Genomic DNA, 23,365 nt, shown 5'->3' with positions numbered 1-23,365 from the left:
CTGAAGGTACCACGTTCATCTGTACAAACAATAGTACGCAAGTATAAACACCATGGGACCACGCAGCCGTCATACCGCTCAGGGAGGAGACGTGTTCTGTCTCCTAGAGATGAACGTACTTTGGTGCGAAAAGTGCCACCTTGTGAAAATGCTGGAGGAAACACGTGCAAAAGTATCTATATCCACAGTAAAACAAGTCCTATATCGACATAACCTGAAAGGCCGCTCAGCAAGGAAGAAGCCACTGCTCCAAAACCGCCATAAAAAAGCCAGACTACGGTTTGCAACTGCACATGGGGACAAAGATCGTACTTTTTGGAGAAATGTCCTCTGGTCTGATGAAACAAAATATAACTGTTTGGACATAATGACCATCGTTATGTTTGGAGGAAAAAGGGGGCTGCTTGCAAGCCGAAGAATACCATCCCAACCGTGAAGCATGGGGGTGGCAGCATCATGCTATGGGGGTGCTTTGCTGCAGGAGGGACTGGTGCACTTCACAAAATAGATGGCATCATGAGGAAGGAAAAGTATGTGGATATATTGAAGCAACATCTCAAGACATCAGTCAGGAAGTTAAAGCTTGGTCGCAAATGGGTCTTCCAAATGGACAATGACCCCAAGCATACTTCCAAAGTTGTGGAAAAATGGCTTAAGGACAACAAAGTCAAGGTATTGGAGTGGCCATCACAAAGCCTTGACCTCAATCCTATAGAACATTTGTGGGCAGAACTGAAAAACCCTGTGCGAACAAGGAGGCCTACAAACCTGACTCAGTTACACCAGCTCTGTCAGGAGGAATGGGCCAAAATTCACCCAACTTATTGTGGGAAGCTTGTGGAAGGCTACCCGAAACGTTTGACCCAAGTTAAACAATTTAAAGGCAATGCTACCAAATACTAATTGAGCGTATGTAAACTTCTGACCCACTGGGAATGTAATGAAAGAAATAAAAGCTGAAATAAATCATTCTCTCTACTATTATTCTGACATTTCACATTCTTAAAATAAAGTGGTGATCCTAACTGACCTAAGACAGGGAATTTTTACTAGGATTAAATGTCAGGAATTGTGAAAAACTGAGTTGAAATGTATTTGGCTAAGGTGTATGTAAACTTCCGACTTCAACTGTACTATAGCTGTCAGTGACTCAGTCATAACAGGTCAGTGACAGGAGGGAGGAACAGGGAAGAAGAGGGGAAGGAACCTCACATCATAGACTTCCTATGTTTTGAAGATGAATGTATTACTTATAAAATGTTGTACACCCTATGTATCACATTACTGTTTTGCCTTGGTTGATATTGCCTGCACTAAGCTAGCTCCATATCCTGACTCAGATGTCAAAGTTAGTGGATAAAGCATTGACATTCTATCTTGTGAAAGATGGTGTGTTAATTGGTTGATGGGGGCTTATTATGGCTTACACCCTACAGTCTTCTGAGCCTCGATGATGGAATCTGCATTACTGAAACATTGGAAGAGTTTGAGACCCAAGGACTTGGGACTATACGTTTTTATCTGCAAAATGCATTGTTTTGAGATTATTTGTATTTTCTAGTCCCAGATCTCAGAACTGTTTTGTGATGTCTTCCTCTTTCATGACTCAATAAGTATATCACCTTACATACAATTATTTTTGATTGACAACCCAGCATAGTGATTGGATTGCATATAGAACTTTATAGCACCAAATTAAAAGCTGTTTGCGCAGATAGAACGTTCAGATTTTATTTATTTATTGTAAATGTACTTTTTTTTTTTTTCTGACATATCTCACATGTAAAGGACCACTTAAAGAGCAGCTATGTGATTTTTAAATTTTTTTAAACCAAAATGTCAGATAGAACCTCACAAATGTCCTGCTCATTAGTTTGAAGGCTCATGGCTGACTGTAGTTTTCAACGCTTGTCACTTTGGCCCAATTCCATGTATCCCATTTCTCCCCCTTCTCTCCAAACTGCACTCGTTCACTCCCCCTCAAGGACTGATTGGCACTGATGGATTGTACTGTATGCATGGGCTGCAACTAGCAAGTCTTGAAAATGTTTGAGAGGCATCTAATTAACTATTCTATGAAGAGCAATGGTTGAAGGGAGAAGTTAAGTTTTGAGTTGGGAGGGATTGGAGGTTCCATGCTTCTCAACTCTGATTATTAGATTACATCTAGGCCTGTTACAGCTGTGTAGCATTCGGAGTCAAATACTGCAGTTGCTGTGTCTGTAGACATGACTTGATGGGCTCAGTGAACATTTTTCCGCAGTTACAGTACCTTCAGACAGAGAATAATGCATATAATGACATTTTATTCATCTATGTGGAAAAGCAACTTTATCATTTGTCAGACTCAAGTACTCAATCGCACTCTGAAAGCAGGTGTATCTTTCCCCCCTTTGGGATTACTACTTGGTTGGTTCTGGGTTTATCAACTTCATCGTTGTGCATTTTGCATGGTCAAACCCTTCATCCATAATAGGGGGCAGGCCCTAGGGTCAAAATATATATATTTTGTTTTACTGTAGTCTTTCATCATTTTATCTATTTGTCTGAAAGATATTACCACCTGGATATGTATGCCTTTGTGTCGGTTAGATCAGTTATTTATCAACGTTACAAAACAAGACATCTGATTTACTGTCACTGCTGGTTTAAACTGGCTGTTTTTCAGAATATTTCAAATTGCCTGTGGGGAGAAGAAAAGAATGCATGAAAATATTGTGCTTGTGTGTTGGGGCTGGGGGAAGGGAGGGGGTGATAGATTGAAATGTATGCATTGAGCAATACAGCTGCAGGATTTGAGCCTCTCAACTCACTTGCATGTACTGTATGCATAAAGGACAGGGGAAGGGATATGATTAGGATAAGAATGTAACTACATTAGACATGGAACTAGTATGGAAAGTATGGGTCAAAGTAAATTAGTGGCATTGCTCTTTGTGAGAGGTGTTAGTAGCTTCTAGCTAATTCCTGTAGATGCTGATGGCCAATGTGGCAAATGATATTATAGTCTTTTTTGTTCAGTTCAATTCTAACCCACATTTGGCCCAGGTCTGACATCAGCTCATCATCCTCCTGTGCTAGCCAGAACCCAATTGGTTTCTAGTGGGCCAGAGGGTTCTGTCAGACATTAAACAATCTGAACAATAAAAAGCACTCAATTGACTGAAAAATGGCAGAAAGAGGAGAGCAGAGAGAGCGCTGCCCATGACAGAAGTAGCCTTCAACTCGGCCCAAGTTGGATGTGATGCAACTAGTCTGCAATGCAGGTTTGGACAGGGAACACTAAAACAGCCCATTTCAGCCAATGTTCCCGTTTATTTTCTTTCGTAACATAGACACAATGCCAAAACGATGTCAGGCTGGCATGAGGCTAAACAGCGGGATCAGATTTTCGACTTGTTCCCTTTGAGCCAAACCATTTAAACTGAACCCGATGTGGTATGACACCATCCAAGTCAGTCCCGCAATCCAATGCACATTTGGCTATTATGACATGAGGGATCTGTGCACAAAACAATATTGTAGTCTTGCATTAGTGTGTTGGTTTATCAATGTGCATGTGATATCATAACTTTTTTTTCTCTAATGAGAGTGATTTGATTTGATGCGTTTTGCAGATTACATCATCTCAGAGAATGTTCTAATGGCTCAGTTTGATGGAGGAAGGTGATGTTAACGCATAGCGTGTGCGTGTGTATGTGTGTGTATGTGTGTGCATGTGGGCGTGTGTGTGCTGCTTCGGATAATCACGTCTGTTAAATTACCACATTTTTATTTCAAACAATTACAGCTAATTAAATCAAATTTACATTGGCCCAATTAAAACTCTTCTTCTCAATATAAACATGACAGATTGAGTATAGTCCATATGATCCAAAAGCCTTGGAATGATTCAGGAGAAAGAGAACCTGATACAGGAGAAAACAAACCCTTGACAATAGTGTAGATAGAAGACAGGAAAAAGTCTAGCAGTTCCCTTCACGCCTTCTCTGCAGTGGTGTGTGTGCTGGGGAAAATATATTCTAGATCGCTCTCATATGATTAAAATGTTCAGTGAGATTATAGAATATTTGTTAGTGTGTGGCAGCGCTTACCCTTGATACAGTAGGCTACTGAAGGGTGAGAGGGCAGATTTAGGAATAAGGAGGGGGTATGTAGAGGGGGAAAGGGGATCATGCAGACTGGAAGGAATCCTCCCTCAGCAAGTCAGGGAAGACTCAGAGCAATGATCTCTGCTTTGTCTTTCCAGCTCTCTACTGCCTCTCTTTATTCTGCAGCTCTAACCCTAACCCTAAGAAGCTTCACACTTTTCTGCTGCAAACTGTAATCCAAGGCCGGAGTTTCTGGTCTGGTGCATTTAAAGCTCTTTGCAGACACTCCTAGAACAGGTGCTGACTTGGTTTAGAGCACTGTAGCGTATCTGTCTGTTGTGACATTGCACCAGCAACATGCAAATGGCAGCTTTTAATGCTCTCTTTGGTCTGTTTAATGGTATCTCTAAGCAGCTTCAGAATAGCAGCTTTAGAGACGGTCATAAGGGGCCACTCCTGGAAAACAAGTGAAGTTATGTAGTAAAAATCAGTAGCTTTATTCTGTTTTAAGTCTTCACGTTCTACCTGACTGCCATTAGCCTCTAGTGGTGTCTTTAACAATGTTTATACCAGACCTGGGTCAAATACTTTACCTGCACTTAATTTAGTTTGCCCATTACAATAGAACCAATAGAATAGTCCCAAAAGGTCAAATTTCAAGTTAAATCAAGCTCATCTCAATATTTTACACAAGTCTGATCTATACTGCAATTCCACGAAAGTAATACAAATTACAATAATTGGATATGCATTTAATTGATTATGTCATAATACATGACAACCTTGCCATTATTTAGTCTATTTCTCAAATTAAAGTCTGTGCTGTTGTTTTGAAAACAAACATAGGCGTGTACCTCTGATCTCTCAGGTGACCTATGACCTTGTCATTGGCAGTTGCTGCATGTGGACAGGGATTAGTGTATTCACCAACTTGTGGGTCACGCATGCTGAACCCGGTTGGTCTGTGCACCACAAGTCCCTATTAGCCCATTTAGCTAAAGCCTAGATGTGAGCCCAGGGAGCTAAGCAAGTGTTTAAGTCTTTCATCACGTGCAACTAGGTCACCAAACTATATAGCAGAAAGCCTTTCAATGGACAACATATTGTCAACATGCAATCTGCAAAATGTTTTGATCTTACCTAGACACTGTATCTCTTACCATTAGAATGCATTAACTTGACGTCTTACCAAGGTAAATTATCTTAGTGCACTGGCAGATAATTTTGCTTACTTTAACCTAAAAAAGGCTTGAAACAAGTTTGAATTATCTTGCAGTTCCTGGGCAAGCATAATCAACTCAAAACAAGTAAATGCATTTTCTGGGTGATTGAGAGAAACTCAAAACAAGTTCTGTTAACTTCCTTATCTCAATACAACACAAAATCTAGGTAATATATATATATATTTTAATGCAGTGTGGCTGCAATGTATCTTGTGTTATCATGAAGCCATTATTGAGCGAAGCTGGCCTTTGTAGAGAGGGGTGGTGGGCCCTGAAAAAGACACGCTGAACGTTACACAAAGGCAGATGGACAGTATTTTTACAGATGTACGTGTGTACATTCCCATATGCCTGCCATTGAACCCATATTTGTTTAAAATTCTTGTTTATATGTAAAGAATCCCTTTCCAACATACCACTTCACCCCTATGTGCATGACGTAGAGAGTACCAATACATATCTTCTAAAGTTATTCATTCCATTTGCCTGTTTTGGGTTCCATTGTTTATTTTCTTTGTCTTAAATTAGCTTGATATTGTCTGACCTCTAGAAGACTCACTAGACAAGCCCATTTAGCCTCTTGCTGCACATTGTTTTTAACTTATTGTTTTTATCTGTGCAAATAAACTACATCCAAATGGGTGAGCGTGTGTGGTATACACACTGACAATGGCCTAACATATAAACCATTCTGTGAGTCTAGGACTTTGTGGCAAAATGGGATTCCTTGGTTGGTTTCGTGACGTATTTTAGGGTGTCACAGCTTGGTTTGGAAGAGTCATGGTATTATGCATAGATCTCTCTAGAGTTGTGAAGTTTCTGAAGAGATGCATTCGCAAGATAGACCAGAAAATTATGTTTGCGAGTGAGCGAGAGTGCAGTGCTACATAGAAAGATCTGTATGCTTCGAAGCAGCTCCTCTATTTCACATCATGGAACTTCAAAACTCTCTCTCTGCACATTTTGTATTCCCACGTTGTTTCCCAGAGTTTTTTTCTTTTTTTTGGGTAGCCAAGCTTTCGCCTCTCGTTTCCCCTGAGTTTGTATGTTTGCTTTTTGGGGGAAGGAGGAGGAGGGGGATCAGCAGCAAGCAAGCTAACTCTGTGCAAGACTACTCAAAGGCCTACCTTGTTGTCTCCTAAACTCTGTCACTGCAAAACTCTCAAGACGTGCATTTTCAATTTCATACCCGTTCTTCGTGGCTACGTTTACAAATGTCCTCTTTTTACTGCACATGCCTTTTCTTGCATCTAAACATGTATCTAATTTTAGGAATTTCAAAATACAGAAACAAACTTTGTGTTGAGTTGCCTTTAGGTATATTACCTTTAGGTAAGTCTTAGGCTACCTCAGGTTAGGAATCTGTCGGACTTGGTGTGAAAATCGATGGACAGCTGAACATTGGTTAAGAGAAGTGGAGTGAAATGTGCATTTTTGTAGCTACCATGTGTCTCTTGGTTCCACAAGGACCATTCCCTCTTTTGGAAGATAGAATCAGCCAATGGGTGTGTGTGAGAGAGTCAGGTATTGCCTTTGGCACATTGTGGGGTTTCAGCGCCCCTGTGTGGCTAATAATAGAAGTGCATGTCATTGCTCTCATGGTTTGCTGAATAGGGCAATGAAGGCAGGTGCCCCTTGAAGTGACTCAATCACATTCTTAACATTAGAGTAGATATATTTCTTTATTGTCTGATTTTTCAGATATTTGTTTTACGTGCAAGAAAATGCAAATATGATAAGTTGAGAGACATGGCATCTGCATCAAACATACAAATGAATGAAGAACAAAACAAAAATGACAGTTCAAGGACTCTTACAACTCCCTCCCTTCCACATGACAAAACATAGGGACATGTAGCTATGTTGGAAGTTTTGCATTATGTTCATCTGTTTAGAGGTGAGATGTATGGCTTAAAGCACAGTAGATGGATGCAGTTGTAGTTGATACCATAACTGGTATTATTAAAACAATGAGTGTATCGTGCTTTGCTGTGAGGCACTATCAGTACAAACTGTAGGGGCCCTTTTATTGCCAAAGACCACTTCTGCAAAGTGTGCCTTTGTTTGCCCTTAGGATTTAAAAATGTCCTCTTGACATTGTATATTTCGGCCGTCTGTTTGGTCAATTTCAGTCAAAATGCTTTGACCATCTGACATTTTATATTTACATTTCACATTTTAGTCATTTAGCAGACTTACAATTAGTGAGTGCATACATTTTTCATACTGACACATGCACACTCGTCATTGTGTTCTGAGGAGTGTGAGAACATGGAGAGGTGAAAGGTCAACAGGATAAGATGTGACTGAGGTTAGGAGATTTTCTTTACATGTAGGCCTACCTCGTAGTGTGACTGTTTCTTTGCTTTGGCCATTACTCCACATGAAACACACAAACTGCTCGTAAATGGCATACTTCCTCTTTACAATTTGTCATAGTCGATCTCAACTGGGTGAGGTTGAACAGGTTTCCAACATTTTCACGCGGTAGCTATTCTAACTTCTCCGTTTGCAACGGGTAATTCCATTTTTCTGTTTGTATGTACTGTCTGAATGTGACCCCTATGAGTATATCCTGTCACTTGACCCGGGAAGTGATTGTCACAGAGCGTCCTACCAAGACACCGCTACCATAGGTAAGCCTGCTGTGCAGGTTATGCAGTCCCCAAGTTGAAGACCCGCAACAATGCTACGGCTGAGTTCTTGTACCAAGGCTTATTTATTAGGTTTTTTGTGTATGCAAGAATAGAATGTTAGGCAGAGGGTAAAACAGAATAACAGGGTTTCATGCTGCTTTTGCTCTAGCAGTCTTGGTTTTGGATCCTGGACTGTTTTACTGATGGCAAGAGTTGGAATTCTAAAAACAGTGGGTGGTCACAGTCAGTTAAAGGGGAGGTTTGGTATTTTACAAGTTGTCAATTGGTTCATCACACTGAAAGGGTCTGTTTACACCCTTGAGGGTCTTCCTCGAATCAATATTAATGTCCTCATTTTTTCAACGTTCACCTGTAGATATTAACAAACACACAAAGTCCTCCACTACTTGGCCATTACCAGTGCCATGATCATTTAGGAGGTTTATAATGACTTAGTCATCTGCAAACTTAATGATGTGTCTCCTTTCCTGGTTGCTTCTTCAGTCATCTGTATATAAATGGTAGAGGTGAAACAGCATAGCCCTGAGGTGCCCCTGTGGAGCTATGCCTGTGGATAACTGATACTTTCACTGTCTCTGGATCTTCTCTGCCCTCTGAATGGGAGATGTCAGGATGTCTAAAAGTCCTCATGTCCCTGCTCCTTTTCCTGGGCATTCTTTAGCTACTTGTGTTGTATCCAAATATTGCAGTCTTGTTTTGTCGCTGTTAAGCTTTATTGCCTATTGAGCATGGTCATACGTAAGGCTGTCCTCTGGTATTGAACTCAAAATCAGTGCTTCACACTCTGTATGGCTAGACCAAAAGACGGTCCATGAGCGACAGTTGGTTTTTGAGGCCTCCGGTTATTCAGAAAGTGAGGCTACGACTTTCTGGTGCTCTCTGGTGGCGCACCTCATGCATTAGCATTGAATCCCTCTGTCACTGTCTTTCCCACAGATAGAGATTGGCACACTGGCCCCACCAGACTATAACTACCCTGGCCCTGGGGGCCCTGCATCACTGGAGGAGGAAGAGGAGGAGGAGTTGCCCCTAAGACCCCAGCTCATCCCCCAAGGTTCAGGGGGGTCTGGGGTACTCATGGGCCCCGACGCACAGGGAGGTCTGTATAGACACACACACACACACACACATACACAGCACACACTCATAATACACACATACAGCACGCACACACAGCGCACACACCCACCCAGCATTCACACACATACACACACCCACAGCACATACACTCTGTCACCTCACACTATGAGCCCATACACACAGGGAGATGAAGGTATGTGTCCAGTACTGCCAGTGATACACAATCTTCCCTCTTAACGCCTACCAATGCAAATCAACCCCTTTTTACAATCATCCTTTGTCATTTCCAAATGCATGAGTTCCATTTAACTGTCTGATATTGGTTAAATGTGTAGTACTCAACCATAAATCTCATTCACTTTTTGTAATGTCACCTAATCATCATTGTAAACATGACTCACTAGCCCTAAACTGAATCATGGTCCACTCTGCTCTAACTTGTCTCTTCTAACACCTAATCTTGTCTCTAACAAGAGGAGGAGCTGCGCCTGAGTCCCATTGACATCCTTCAAATCTCCGGGGACTTTGGGGGTTCCACGGGTTCTGGAGGTTCCAGTGGCTCTGAGGGTTCCGGAGGTTCTGGGGGTTCCGGAGACCTTTTGGCTTCCGGTTCTGGGGACCTTTTGGGTTCTGGAGGCTCAGGGGCTTCTGGGGAAATTGGTTCTGGGGGTTCTGAGGACCTTGGTTTTGGAGGTTCTGGGGGTTCCGGGGTACTTGGTTCTGGAGACTCTGGGGGTTCCGTGGACCTTGGTTCTGGAGGCTCTGTGGGTTCCGGGGAACTTGGTTCTGGAGTCTCTGTGGGTTCCGTGGACCTTGGTTCTGGAGGCTCTGTGGGTTCCGTGGATCTTGGTTCTGGAGGCTCTGGGGGTTCCGGAGATCTTGGTTATGGAGGCTCTGTGGGTTCCGTGGACAATGGTTCTGGAGGCTCTGTGGGTTCCGTGGACCTTGGTTCTGGAGGCTCTGTGGGTTCTGTGGACCTTGGTTCTGGAGGCTCTAGGGGTTACGGGGATCTTGGTTCCGGGACCCTCCTAGGCTCAGGTGGTTCCGGGGACATATTGGGTTCCAGTTCTGGAGGTTCCGGAGGTTCTGGCTCCAGGGGTTCCGGGGCTTCAGGAATAATAATTATATCTGGAGGTCAGTACCTATACTTTTACAGACTAGACTGTAGAAGTATACAGATAGTTGGTTGGGCCTATACTGGTCTTGTGAACCTAGTACAGTTCCAAGCACTGATTGATATGCTCAGACTATATGGGATTTCTTGTCATTTCTAAATTTGCATTTTCATTTAACTGCTTTGTGCTGGTTAAATGTGGATTGATAATGCTTGCTTGTGAATTGCTACTTGTCGACATTGTAAACCCTGTGTCATTGCTTTGTCACTTACAGTACCATTGTCATTGTAAACGTCACTCATACCAACTGTCATTGTAAACATCACTCATTGTCCTACCAATGTCAATGTAAACGTCATCCGTTGTTCTACCATTGTCATGGCATTACTTACCATAAGTTCCTAATCATTGTCAACCTAACCCACTGTCAAACCATATATGAGTGTGATTGATTGATTGGCTGATTAAATGATTGCTTGATTGACAGTCCATCCCATCCCATGAGAAGCACTAACCTGTCTCCTAACCCCTCCCCTTGGCTCTAACAAGAGGAGGAGCTGCCCCTCATTCCCGACATTATCCCCCAGGAGGCATTGGGTGCTTCTGGGGAGTCCGGGGCCTCAGGGCCTGGGGGCTCCGACTCTGGTGGGTCAGAGGTCATATTAATCCCTGACCCTGAAGAAGGTCAGTACCACCAAATAAAGAAACTCTAAGAAAACAGATCTCTATGGTACCAACCCATTGTACCATATGTGTAAGGAAAACAGGGGTAAAGGCCCCAAAAACTTTGAGCAGAAAGCATGCTCTGCTGCCATGTCTGTATTTGGACAAGGGAAGTTGACCAAATAATGTGGTCAAGAGATGCTTTTCATAGGCTTTGTGGTATGAATAATCTCCAATTCCAGCTAAGAATAGTGTTCCAAGGTACCTATTTATATTAAACATATATCAACATAACATAATTTGATTAACTCTCAAAATCCATTCACAAGGTTCCATTTAACTATTACTTAATTTAATCAGTTAAATGTGTCATAAACAACAACAACATAACTCCCTTGCTATTTGTGACTTCTCACCGTTGCAAACAGCACTTGTTGTCGTGTCACTGTCCATGCTGTTTCCAACCTGTCTCTTTAATACCTCATCTCTATCTCTAACAAGAGGAGGAACTGCTCCTGACTACCCCGAAAACCCCTCAGGAGTCTGGAGGTACAGTAGGCTCAGGGGGTTCTGGGTTGCCAGAGGTTGACTTGGACATTAAAGGTCAGTATCCAGCACAAACGCTAACTATTCAATCAAAACCTGTAACCAGGCTTCTGGGGTTATAGGGTCTATTCTACTTCACTATACAGTATATGGGGTCTATCACATTCCCATATTGAAACATATTTTCTCATATCTTCATACGAGTTGTCTCTTTAATTTCACCCCAGAAACCCTGGTTTTGATTGAATAGGGTTGTTGAATCTTATATTTATCTGCATCATATTAAAACTGATCACAAACTGTGTTTAAGCCATATGTACACTACCGTTCAAAAGTTTGGGGTCACTTAGAAATGTCCTTGTTTTCGAAAGAAAAGTAATTTTTTTGTCCATTAAAATAACATCAAATTGATCAGAAATACAGTGTAGACATTGTTAATGTTGGAAATGGCCATTGTAGCTGGAAATGGCAGATTTTTAATAGAATATCTACATAGGCATACAGAGGCCCATTATCAGCAACCATCAGTCCTGTGTTCCAATGGCACTTTGTGTTTGCTAATCCAAGTTTATCATTTTAAAAGGCTAATTGATCATTAGAAAACCCTTTTGCAATTATGTTAGCACAGCTGAAAACTGTTGTGCTGATTAAAGAAGCAATAAAACTGGCCTTCTTGAGACTAGTTGAGTATCTGGAGCATCAGCAATTGTGGTCCTCAATGAAGCTGCCAATTGAGGACCTGTGAGGTGTCTGTTTCTCAAACTAGACACTATAATGTATTTGTCCTCTTGCTCAGTTGTGAACCGGGGCCTCCCACTACTCTTTCTATTCTGGTTAGAGCCAGTTTGCGCTGTTCTGTGAAGGGAGTAGTACACAGCGTTGTATGAGATCTTCAGTTTCTTGGCAATTTCTCGCATGGAATAGCCTTCATTTCTCAGAAAAAGAATAGACTGACGAGTTTCAGAAGAAAGTTATTTGTTTCTGGCCATTTTGAGCCTGTAATAGAAAAAAAACGTTGAAAAAAACTGAGGACATTGATTTGAGGAAGACCCTCAAGGGTGGCCCTCCCCCCAAAAAATCCCAGCCAGGAATTGGAAAATGTGGATACAAATGTCTGGGTACAATTTCGAATCACAAACTGAGATGAGAGAAGAATACAAGTGCAATCTGGGTAAAGGCACAACAGAAAGTGTTTTTAGTGAGGAAACTCCACCTTCCAACCAAGTAAACAAGACTATTCTCACCCTGTTTTACATATATTTTATTACAGATGTTTTTACTGTTACCACATTCTCCATGGTCTGTTGGTTTGTAAACATAACTGTAAAATGTTTGGTCAAAATTAACAGGATAGTGAGCATCAGTTCAAACATCACAGGTGTAACACAAACCAACTTTTCTTCACTATACAATAGGAACATCCTCTAAAAATGCAACATCATTTTCATTAAAGGGGAAGTTCAGTATTTTATAATTTAATGTAAGATGGTTCATCACCCTGAAAGTAGTCTAGTTTGAGAAACAGACGCCTCACAGGTCCTCAACTGGCAGCTTCATTGAGGACCTGTGAGGCGTCTGTTTCTCAAACTAGACACTCTAATGTATTTGTCCTCTTGCTCAGTTGTGCACCGGGGCCTCCCACTCCTCTTTCTATTCTGGTTAGAGCCTGTTTGCGCTGTTCTGTGAAGGGAGTAGTACACAGCGTTGTACGAGATCTTCAGTTTCTTGGCAATTTCTCGCATGGAATAGCCTTCATTTCTCAGAACAAGAATAGACTGACGAGTTTCAGAAGAAAGTTATTTGTTTCTGGCCATTTTGAGCCTGTAATCGAACCTACAATTGCTGATGCTCCAGATACTCAACTAGTCTCAAGAAGGCCAGTTTTATTGCTTCTTTAATCAGCACAACAGTTTTCAGCTGTGCTAACATAATTGCAAAAGGGTTTTCTAATGATCAATTAGCCTTTTAAAATGATAAACTTGGATTAGCAAACACAAAGTGCCATTGGAACACAGGACTGATGGTTGCTGATAATGGGCCTCTGTACGCCTATGTAGATATTCCATTAAAAATCAGCCGTTTCCAGCTACAATAGCCATTTACAACATTAACAATGTCTACACTGTATTTCTGATCAATTTGATGTTATTTTAATGGACTTTTTTTTTAATTTTCTTTCGAAAACAAGGACATTTCTAAATTACCCCAAACTTTTGAACGGTAGTGTATCTGTAACGTCCGTTACACAACTTATGTCTTGTCGTAACCTGTCACAAACACTATCATGTTTCTGTCTGTAACATATGTGTATACTTTCAAGTAGCTCTACAATGTGTCTGTAACATCTGTTATCAACTTCACCTAACGTATGTGTTGTTGTAACCTGTCCCAAACACCATTAACACAATATGTCTAACATTGGTAATGCACTACACCTCAACCATTGCACCTCAGCAACAACCCTCATGCCACGTCTCACAATGTGCACACCTGTGTCACATCAAGAGCTGTGTCCAATCCAGACTTGACATTTCTTGATGCAAACGGTAAAACAAACATATCAACATTGAGTACACTTCTCTACCATTATCCAAACCCATTGTTACTGTATCTAAGGCTGGTGGCCTAAACTTCATCATACAACATGTCAGACCTATCAACTGTTCTTTCAAGTGTATCGCCTACCTCCATCTTACTTCCTTGTCCTGTCTGTCTGTCTTCCTGTCCCTCCGTCTGTCCCAGGGATGCCTACCTGCCTGCTGTGCACCTGTCTGGGTGGTTCTGTCTACTGTGATGATGTGAAGCTGACGAGCGTGCCGCCTCTCCCCAAAGAGACCACTCACTTCTACGCCCGCTACAACCACATCACCAAGATCAACAAGGGCGACTTTGCTCAGATGAGTAGGTGTAACATTTTAAAGGCACAGCCCATGAGATTTCCTGCTGTTCAATGGTTGTTTCAATTAATGAAACTATGTGGAACAGTCGGAGTACTTTACCTTCCCTCTCTTGCAGACAAGTTGAAGAGGATAGACTTGACCGCCAACGAGATTGCGTCCATCGCTGATGATGCGTTCTCCGGCCTGCCGGTGCTGGAGGAGCTGGTGCTCCGTGAGAACGGCGTGGCACAGCTGCCTGCCCTTCCGCCCATGATGACCCTCGTCGACGCCAGCCACAACAACATTGGCGCCACGGGCATCCACAAAGAAGCTTTCAAGGTATGTAGGTCTGACAGCGATCACAAAGAATTGATTTGCTTATTCCCAGCATTATCACACTTGATTCCACTATTGGGCTAATCCCCAAGCCCTTGATGAGTTGAATCAGGTGTGTTAATGCTGGGATAAAACAAAAACAGGGATGTATTGAGAAAGACTGTCTGGCATTAATGACTCTGTAAATGCAAACAATGATGCTTCTTATGTTTTGTTTAGGACATGACTGGTCTGCTGTACCTGTACCTAACAGACAACCACATCGACCACATCCCTGTGCCCCTACCGGATAGCCTGCGCTCTCTGCACCTACAGGTACCAGCACTTCTGCCTCTGTACTGCCTTCTTGTGGGTGAACTATAGGATTACCTCCATACTGTACACTGGTGGTGACTAGAGGGATTTTCCACTCTTTCTGCAAGCTGTTTCGAAACATTCTGACCAATTCTCTGCCATCAGTTTGTTATTTGGGCAAATTATTGTATATTTAAAATGCACTTTTCTCCAGCACTCTGTCAGACCTGTGCAGAATCTCAAACAAGCATTAGCTCGTCATTCATCGTTTTAATGAATGTGTTGTTTCGGTGTTTCCTTACCGACTTCCAATGCCTTGTTTTCCAGCGCAACAACATTCAGATGATACACGAGGACACGTTCTGCAACCTGAAAGACTTCAACTACATCAGGAACGCACTGGAGGACATTCGCCTGGACGGCAACCCCATCAACCTCAGCAGGACCCCACAGGCCTATGTGTGTCTGCCCCGCGTTCCCATCGGAGCCCACATCTAACCACACACTGATACATACATGTGAATACTCTAACACACGCATACTTACACAGCTCAACTCATTGTCTATCAGACATATGTACATACCACACACTTACCTACGGAGACAGATCCTAAAAATTGTCCCGTCTATCAGTTCAATGGCAATCTGCACATACAGTAAATACCAGTACACACAATCTACCTACCTTACCTAATTTAAGCCTGATCGGTTGTTGATTGCATACATAACACATACCAAGTGAGAGAAATGGTGTGTATCTCTCATTCCTACACATACACACACAAATACACACCAGATAACTTTATTTGTCAAAAGCCAAACTGTTCTGCAACTTGATGCAAAGAGACAATTAAAATTTGACATTTTATTGATCCAACAATCAAACATTGTTTCGTGTCTGTTCACGACTGGCAATGACAACCAGTAATATTGTTTAAATATGTTTTTGTAAAGGAAAAAATTTATATTACAGAAATCTAACACTATTTTTTTAAAAAATTAAAATTATACTAGCATAAACTAATTGAAGCTGAAGCTTACTGGAATGGTCAATTGAATATCATTGCAATAAAATAAGCAATTAAACAAGCGTTTGTTGTAAAGTCTGTACTGTAATATAAAAATATATTCTGAAGTAACTTTTTTACATGAACTGCAATATTTGGTATATTACATTTCAAAGTTGTTGTTTTGACCACAATAGCCTATATCAATAAAGATCAAGACTATTGTACGACTGGGGAGGGGGTGGTCTGTTGGGTGTGGATGGGGTTAATAATAATAATAGCCTGCTATTGTGTGCTATGTATGGAAATACCACAATTGAATAAAGTTGTTTTGATGACCTCAATGGCTTAACTTTTTCATTGAGAATTAACCGGTGAGGTGTGTAACTGCAAACTGATTTTGAAATGAACTGATTGAGTACAACTGTTTAGACAGTTAATGTTCAAATGCTTCTAGCCCAGCTAACAATAGGCATACAGGTATCTCTGAACAGCAATACAAAAAGGATTTGTCAATGAAAACTTTGTACATTCATAGAAAATAAAACCAATACAAATTATATCCAATTACTTCTCAATTGAATAGCCTAGTCTAGTGTAAACAAACATGTAATTGTTCTTCACATACGTTCAACCAACTTTTCAAACATCTTGAGGAATCTCTCGGTTCTTTCCAATGACCCAACGACCCTCTGTCCTCCTGTTTTACTGCTCTGTCCTTCCGCACCGTTCTCCGCCGCTGCTCTACCCTCCGCCAGTAGAGCTCTGTCTCTGTCCACAGCAAGCCTATCCCTGGCCACCTGCGCTTTCTCCTTCTCTATCAGTCCCCTCTCTCTCTCCACCGCCGCCTTCTCCCTCTCCAGTTGGGCGCGCTCCCGGTCCAGATTGGCCATCTCTCTTTCCAGCCCTGCTTGCTCTCTCTCCAGCGCCATCCGCTCTCTCCCCATCACCTCTCGCTCGCCCTCCAATGCCGCCCGTTCAGTCTCTAGCGTTGCCCTCTCGGTGTCCATCTCGTCCAGGTCGCAGTGCATCCCCATCACCCCTATCCCCCCCATCATGGCTCTCTTCCTGGGCCGGGCGTCAGGGAGAAAATCACTGTCGCTGGTGCCTGGGGGTAGTGGGCCGATGATGGGGGCTGAGCCTGCCAGACGCCCCTCCATTGCATCACTCATCAGATCATACCAACGCCAACTGTGGGGGAACACCTGCACCCCTGGGGGAGGGTACTTCAGCTCCTGTCCCCAAAACAAGGATAAACAGTATTAGTAGGTAGTCAGATAATGAAGGATTTGATGATTAGTTGAGTAGATGTTAGGCTTGGACAAAGTAGTAGGCACAGGATGGCTCTTGGGCAGGGTTATTTATAACTATATAAGGATGCCTATTATAGGGTCAATTTCATGAGGTTTCAATCATGAGGTACACGAAAGTATGTGTATACCCCTTCAAATGAGTGGATTCTGCCATTTCAGTCACACCCGCTGCTGACGTGTATAAAATCGAGCACACAGCCATGCAATCCCCATAGACAAACACTGGCAGTAGAATGGCCTTACTGAAGAGCTCAGTGACTTTTAACGTGGCACCGTCATAGGATGCCACCTTTCCAACAAGTCAGTTCGTCAAATTTCTGCCCTGGTCAACTGTAAGTGCTGTTATTGTGAAGTGGAAACGTCTAGGCGCAACAACGGCTCAGCTGCGAAGTGGTAGGCCACACAAGCTCACAGAACGGGACCGCCGAGTGCTGAAGCGCGTAGCACGTAAAATTTGTCTGTCCTCGGTTGCAACACTCACTACCGAGTTCCAAAATGCCCCTGGAAGCAACGTCAGCACAATAAGTGTTTGTAGGGAGTTTCATGAAATTGGTTTTCATGGCCGAGCAGCCGCACACAAGCCTAAGATCACCATGCCCAATGCCAAGCGTCAGCTGGAGTGGTGTAAAGCTCGCAGCCGGAAATAACTTTTGGATATCAGAGCGGCGGTAACTCACCAGCTTTACGACCAGGAATCCGACTTTCCCGAATTGGATCCTTTGTTCGTACCCCCCAGGGCAATTGAACTCATCCCAGAAGCTGCTCCAAGACGCCACCAGCAGGAAATAGGTATTCGGAGTGTACTTCTAGTCCAACTCAGGTGTGCACACCATCCACCGCTTCTGAGTATATTACTCGCTAATGTTCAGTCTCTGAACAATAAAGTAGACAAGTTCAGGGCGAGGATCTCCTTCCAAAGAGAGATCAGGGACTAACATACTCTGTTCCACAGAATCATGGCTCTCTCGGGCTATACTGTCCCCGTCCATACAACCCAGCTGGGTTCTCAGTACATCGCGCAGAAAGGAATGAAGAACTCTCCGGGAAGAAGGAAGGCGGAGGTGTACGTTTCATGATTAACTACTCATGGTGTGATTGCGATAATATACAGAAACACAAGTCCTTTTGTTCACCCAACCTAGAATACCTCAATCAAATGCCGATCGTATTACCTCCCAAGAGAATTCTCTTCGGTTATAGTATATTCCCCCTCAAGCTGATACCACGACAGCCCTCAAGGAACTACATTGGACTATAAGCAAACTGGAAGCCACATATCCTGAGGCCGCATTTATTGTAGCTGGGGATTTTAACAAAGCACATTTTAGGAAAATGCTCCCGAAGTTCTATCAACACATTGACTGTACTAATCGCTCTGAAAAACACTGGACCACTGCTACGCCCCCTTTCGAGATGCCTACAAGGCCCTCCCCCACCCTCCCTTCGGCAAATCAGATCACGACTCCATTTTGCTCCTCCCTTCCTATAGGCAGGAAACTCAAACAGGAAGTACCCATGCTAAGGTCTATTCAACGCTGGTCTGACCAATCAGAATCCATGCTTCAAGATTGTTTTGATCACACGGACTGGGATATGTTCTGGGTAGCCTCTGAGAATAACATTGACGTATACACGGACACGTTGACTGAGTTCATCAGGAAGTGTATAGGGGATGTTGTTGCCTCTGTGACTATTAAAACCTACCCACACCAGAAACCGTGGATAGATGGCAGCATTCGCGCAAAACTGAAAGCGTGAACAACCGCATTTAACCATGGCAAGGTGACTGGGAGTATGGTTTAATACGAACAGTGTAGTTATTCCCTCCGTAAGAGGAAAAACGTCAGTACAGAGACAAAGTGGAGTCGCAATTCAACAGTTCTGAGACGATACGTATGTGGCAGGGTCTACAGACAATCACGGATTACAAAGGGAAACCAGCCACGTCATGGACACTGTCGTTTTGCTCCCGGACAAGCTAAACACCTTCACCCGCTTTGAGGATAACACAGTGCCACCGACGTGGCCCGCTCCCAAGGACTGTGGGCTCTCGTTCTCTGTGGCCAACGTGAGTAAGATATTTAAGCGCGTTAACCCTAGCATCCCTAGCCGCGTCCTCTGAGCATGCGCAGACCAGCTGGCTGGAGTGCTTACGGACATATTCAATCTCTCCCTATCCCAGTCTGCTGTCCCCACTTGCTTCAAGATGTCCACCATTGTTCCAGTACCCAAGAAAGCAAAGGTAGCACTCACTTCTGTGCTTTGAGAGGCTAGTTAAGGATCATGTCACCTTTACCTTACCTGACACAACTAGACCCACTTCAACTTGCTTACTGCCCCAATAGATCCACAGACGATGCAATCGCCATCACACTGCCCTATCCCATCTGGACAATAGGAATACCTACGTCAGAATGTTGTTCATTGACTATAGCTCAGCATCCACCCTGTGCAACTGGGTCCTGGACTTCCTGACGGGCCGCCCCCAGGTGGAAGGTAGGAAACAACACCCCCACTTCAACACAGGGGCCCCACAAGGGTGCGTGCTCAGCCCCCTTCTGTACTCCCTGTTCACCCATGACTGCGTGGCCACGCGCGCCTACAACTCAATCATCAAGTTTGCAGACGACAACAGTAGTAGGCCTGATTCCCAACAATGATGAGACAGCCTACAGGGAGGAGGTGAGGGCCCTGGATGAGTGGTGCCAGGAATATTACCTCTCCCTCAACGTCAACAAAAATGAAGGAGCTGATCGTGGACTTCAGCAAACAGCACAGCCCTATCCACATTGACGGACCGCAGCGGAGAAGGTGGAAAGATTCAAGTTCCTCGGCGTACACATCAATGACAATCTGAAATGGTCCACCCACACAGACAGTGTGGTGAAGGCAGCGCAACAGCACCTCTTCAACCTCATGAGGCATCCTGTAGGGCTGTATCGCCGCCTGATACGGCAATTGCGCCGCCTGCAACCGCAGGGCTCTCCAGAGGGTGGTGCGGTATGCTGAACGCATCACCGGGGGCACACTGCCTGCCCTCCAGGAAACCTACAGCACCCAATGTCACAGGAAGGCCAAAAAGATAATCAAGGACATCAACCACCCAAGCCATGGCCTGTACACCCCGCTATCATCCAGAAGGCGAGGTCAGTACAGGTGCATCAAAGCTTGGACTGAGACTGAAAAACAGATTCTATCTCAAGGCCATCAGACTGTTAAATAGCCATCACTAGCCGGCTACCACCCTGCTACTCAACCCTGCACCTTAGAGGCTGCTGCCCTATATACAGTGTGGAGAACAAGTATTTGATACACTGCCGATTTTGCAGGTTCTCCTACTTACAAAGCATGTAGAGGTCTGTAATTTTTATCATAGGTACATTTCAACTGTGAGAGATGGAATCTAAAACAAAAATCCAGAAAATCACATTGTATGATTTTTAAGTAATTAATTTGCATTTTATTGCATGACATACGTATTTGATACATCAGAAAAGCAAAACTTAATATTTGGTACAGAAACCTTTGTTTGCAATTACAGAGATCATACGTTTCTTGTAGGTCTTGACCAGGTTTGCACACACTGCAGCAGGGATTTTGGCCCACTCCTCCATACAGACCTTCTCCAGATCCTTCAGGTTTCGGGGCTGTCGCTGGGCAATACGGACTTTCAGCTCCCTCCAAAGATTTTATATTGGGTTCAGGTCTGGAGACTGGCTAGGCCACTCCAGAACCTTGAGATGCTTCTTACGGAGCCACTCCTTAGTTGCCCTGGCTGTGTGTTTCGGGTCGTTGTCATGCTGGAAGACCCAGCCGCGACCCATCTTCAATGCTCTTACTGAGGGAAGGAGGTTGTTGGCCAAGATCTCACGATACATGGCCCATCCATCCTCCCCTCAATACGGTGCAGTCGTCCTGTCCGCTTTGCAGAAAAGCATCCCCAAAGAATGATGTTTCCACCTCCATGCTTGGGATGGTGTTCTTGGGGTTGTACTCATCCTTCTTCTTCCTCCAAACATGGCGAGTGGAGTTTAGACCAAAAAGCTATATTTTTGTCTCATCAGACCACATGACCTTCTCCCATTCCTCCTCTGGATCATCCAGATGGTCATTGGCAAACTTCAGACAGGCCTGGACATGCGCTGGCTTGAGCAGGGGGACCTTGCGTGCGCTGCAGGATTTTAATCCATGACGGCGTAGTGTGTTACTAATGGTTTTCTTTGAGACTGTGGTCCCAGCTCTCTTCAGGTCATTGACCAGGTCCTGCTGTGTAGTTCTGGGCTGATCCCTCACCTTCCTCATGATCATTGATGCCCCACGAGGTGAGATCTTGCATGGAGCCCCAGACCGAGGGAGATTGACCGTCATCTTGAACTTCTTCCATTTTCTAATAATTGCGCCAACAGTTGTTGCCATCTCACCAAGCTGCTTGCCTATTGTCCTGCAGCCCATCCCAGCCTTGTGCAGGTCTACAATTTTATCCCTGATGTCCTTACACAGCTCTCTGGTCTTGGCCATTGTGGAGAGGTTGGAGTCTGTTTGATTGAGTGTGTGGACAGGTGTCTTTTATACAGGTAACGAGTTCAAACAGGTGCAGTTAATACAGGTAATGAGTGGAGAACAGGAGGGCTTCTTAAAGAAAAACTAACAGGTCTGTGAGAGCTGGAATTCTTAATGGTTGGTAAGTGATCAAATACTTATGACATGCAATAAAATGCAAATTAATTACTTAAAAATCATACAATGTGATTTTCTGGATTTTTGTTTTAGATTCCGCCTCTCACAGTTGAAGTGTACCTATGATAAAAAGTACAGACCTCTACATGCTTTGTAAGTAGGAAAACCTGCAAAATCGTCAGTGTATCAAATACTTGTTCTCCCCACTGTACATAAAATCACTGGCCACTTTAATAATGGAACACTGCTTTACTCATCTCATATGTATATACTGTATTCTATTCTACTCTATTTTAGTCAATGCCACTCCGACATTGCTCGTCCTAATATTTATATATTTCTTAATTCCATTATTTTAGATTTGTATGTTTTGTTGTGAATTGTTAGATACTACAGCACTTTTGGAGCTAGGAACACAAGCATTTCACTACACCTGCAATAACATCTGCTAAATATGTGTATGTGACCAATAAAATTTGATTTGACATCAGTGCCCGACCTCACTAATGCTCGTGGCTGAACAGAAGCAAGTCCCCGCACCAATGTTCCAACATCTAGTGGAAAGCCTTCCCAGAAGAGTGGAGGCTGTTATAGCAGTAAAGGGGGAACCAACTCCATATTAATGCCCGTGATTTTGGAATGAGATGTTTGACAACCATGTGTCCACATACTTTTGGATATTTAGTGTATGTTGGCTGCAATTGCTACCTTGTATCTCTTCTTGAGATTTTCCCATTTTTTCATTGCCTGACTGGCAGTCATCTTCCCCTGCAAGCCCATGTGTTTGAGGATGGCCCTGCAACAAAAAGGTACACAATGATAATTTAGATTTCAAAAACATACACATTGACTTGTCTCAATGACAGGTAAAACGAAAAAACTTATTTAACAAAACGTGTACAGGGAGGATCTCGGTTAAGTAGCCTGATCTCACCTCCAGGCCAATCGAGAGGCATTTCTCCTCCCCGTAAACATGTAGCGATTTGATACGCGCAATTTCACAAAGTCCATTGTTTCATATTCAGACACTGAAATAAAGAAACATTTGAGAAAATCACAACATGCATAATATAATTCAAATTAAATAACATTCACATTTCTAACTGACTAATAGGACAAATGTGGATCGCTCCGTCTGATCTGTACGCATGCATCTGCTAGAACAAGTATTCGAGACAAGGCGCCATGATGTCCCCTTTGTAGGTAGCCAGCTTGCTTACTAGCTAGCTAACTAGCTCGGAGTTCCTTACTTCATTTGTAGTCCGAAATAAACATATAAAGGATAGTTTGATTACTTACATTTGTATGTGTATTCTGAATTCACTTTCTTTTTACTTTTCTTTTTTGCATTATTAGAGTATAGCGGTAGCGTGTGTTCGATATTTTCCATGGTAGCATCCATTTTAGCTAGCACTACGAAGGGACCACAATGGAGTGCACTTCGTCTTTTCCGCCCTTCGTCTCTTCTTCTTTGTGTTGGTTTC

At 43.2% G+C, this 23,365-nt stretch overlaps 2 protein-coding genes across 4 annotated transcripts in view; one reads left to right on the top strand and one right to left on the bottom strand.

Moving 5' to 3' along the window:
* LOC121549575 overlaps window positions 1–15,875 on the top strand; it is a 20,937-nt gene extending 5,062 nt beyond the window's left edge. For all 3 annotated transcript variants that reach the window (XM_041861376.2, XM_041861369.2, XM_041861364.1), the window contains 8 exons: window positions 8,908–9,070; window positions 9,526–10,185; window positions 10,716–10,850; window positions 11,331–11,432; window positions 14,118–14,276; window positions 14,391–14,593; window positions 14,810–14,905; window positions 15,212–15,875. In XM_041861376.2, coding sequence (XP_041717310.1) covers window positions 8,908–9,070; window positions 9,526–10,185; window positions 10,716–10,850; window positions 11,331–11,432; window positions 14,118–14,276; window positions 14,391–14,593; window positions 14,810–14,905; window positions 15,212–15,382 — 1,689 coding nt within the window. In that variant the 3' untranslated portion in view covers window positions 15,383–15,875. The remainder of the gene's footprint in view (window positions 1–8,907; window positions 9,071–9,525; window positions 10,186–10,715; window positions 10,851–11,330; window positions 11,433–14,117; window positions 14,277–14,390; window positions 14,594–14,809; window positions 14,906–15,211) is intronic.
* On the bottom strand, window positions 15,735–23,365 carry si:dkeyp-38g8.5 (uncharacterized protein LOC568385 homolog). Its single transcript, XM_041861388.2, has 4 exons — window positions 23,181–23,365; window positions 22,816–22,909; window positions 22,590–22,677; window positions 15,735–17,126 (listed from the first exon to the last, which is right to left on the bottom strand). The coding sequence occupies exons 1-4, from the start codon at window positions 23,281–23,283 to the stop codon at window positions 16,512–16,514; spliced, it is 900 nt and encodes a 299-aa protein (XP_041717322.1). The 5' UTR covers window positions 23,284–23,365; the 3' UTR covers window positions 15,735–16,511.

Source organism: Coregonus clupeaformis, unplaced genomic scaffold, assembly GCF_020615455.1.
Source record: "Coregonus clupeaformis isolate EN_2021a unplaced genomic scaffold, ASM2061545v1 scaf0058, whole genome shotgun sequence".
In the NCBI taxonomy this organism is placed as follows: domain Eukaryota; kingdom Metazoa; phylum Chordata; class Actinopteri; order Salmoniformes; family Salmonidae; genus Coregonus; species Coregonus clupeaformis.
This window is presented reverse-complemented; position numbering and strand designations above follow the sequence as displayed.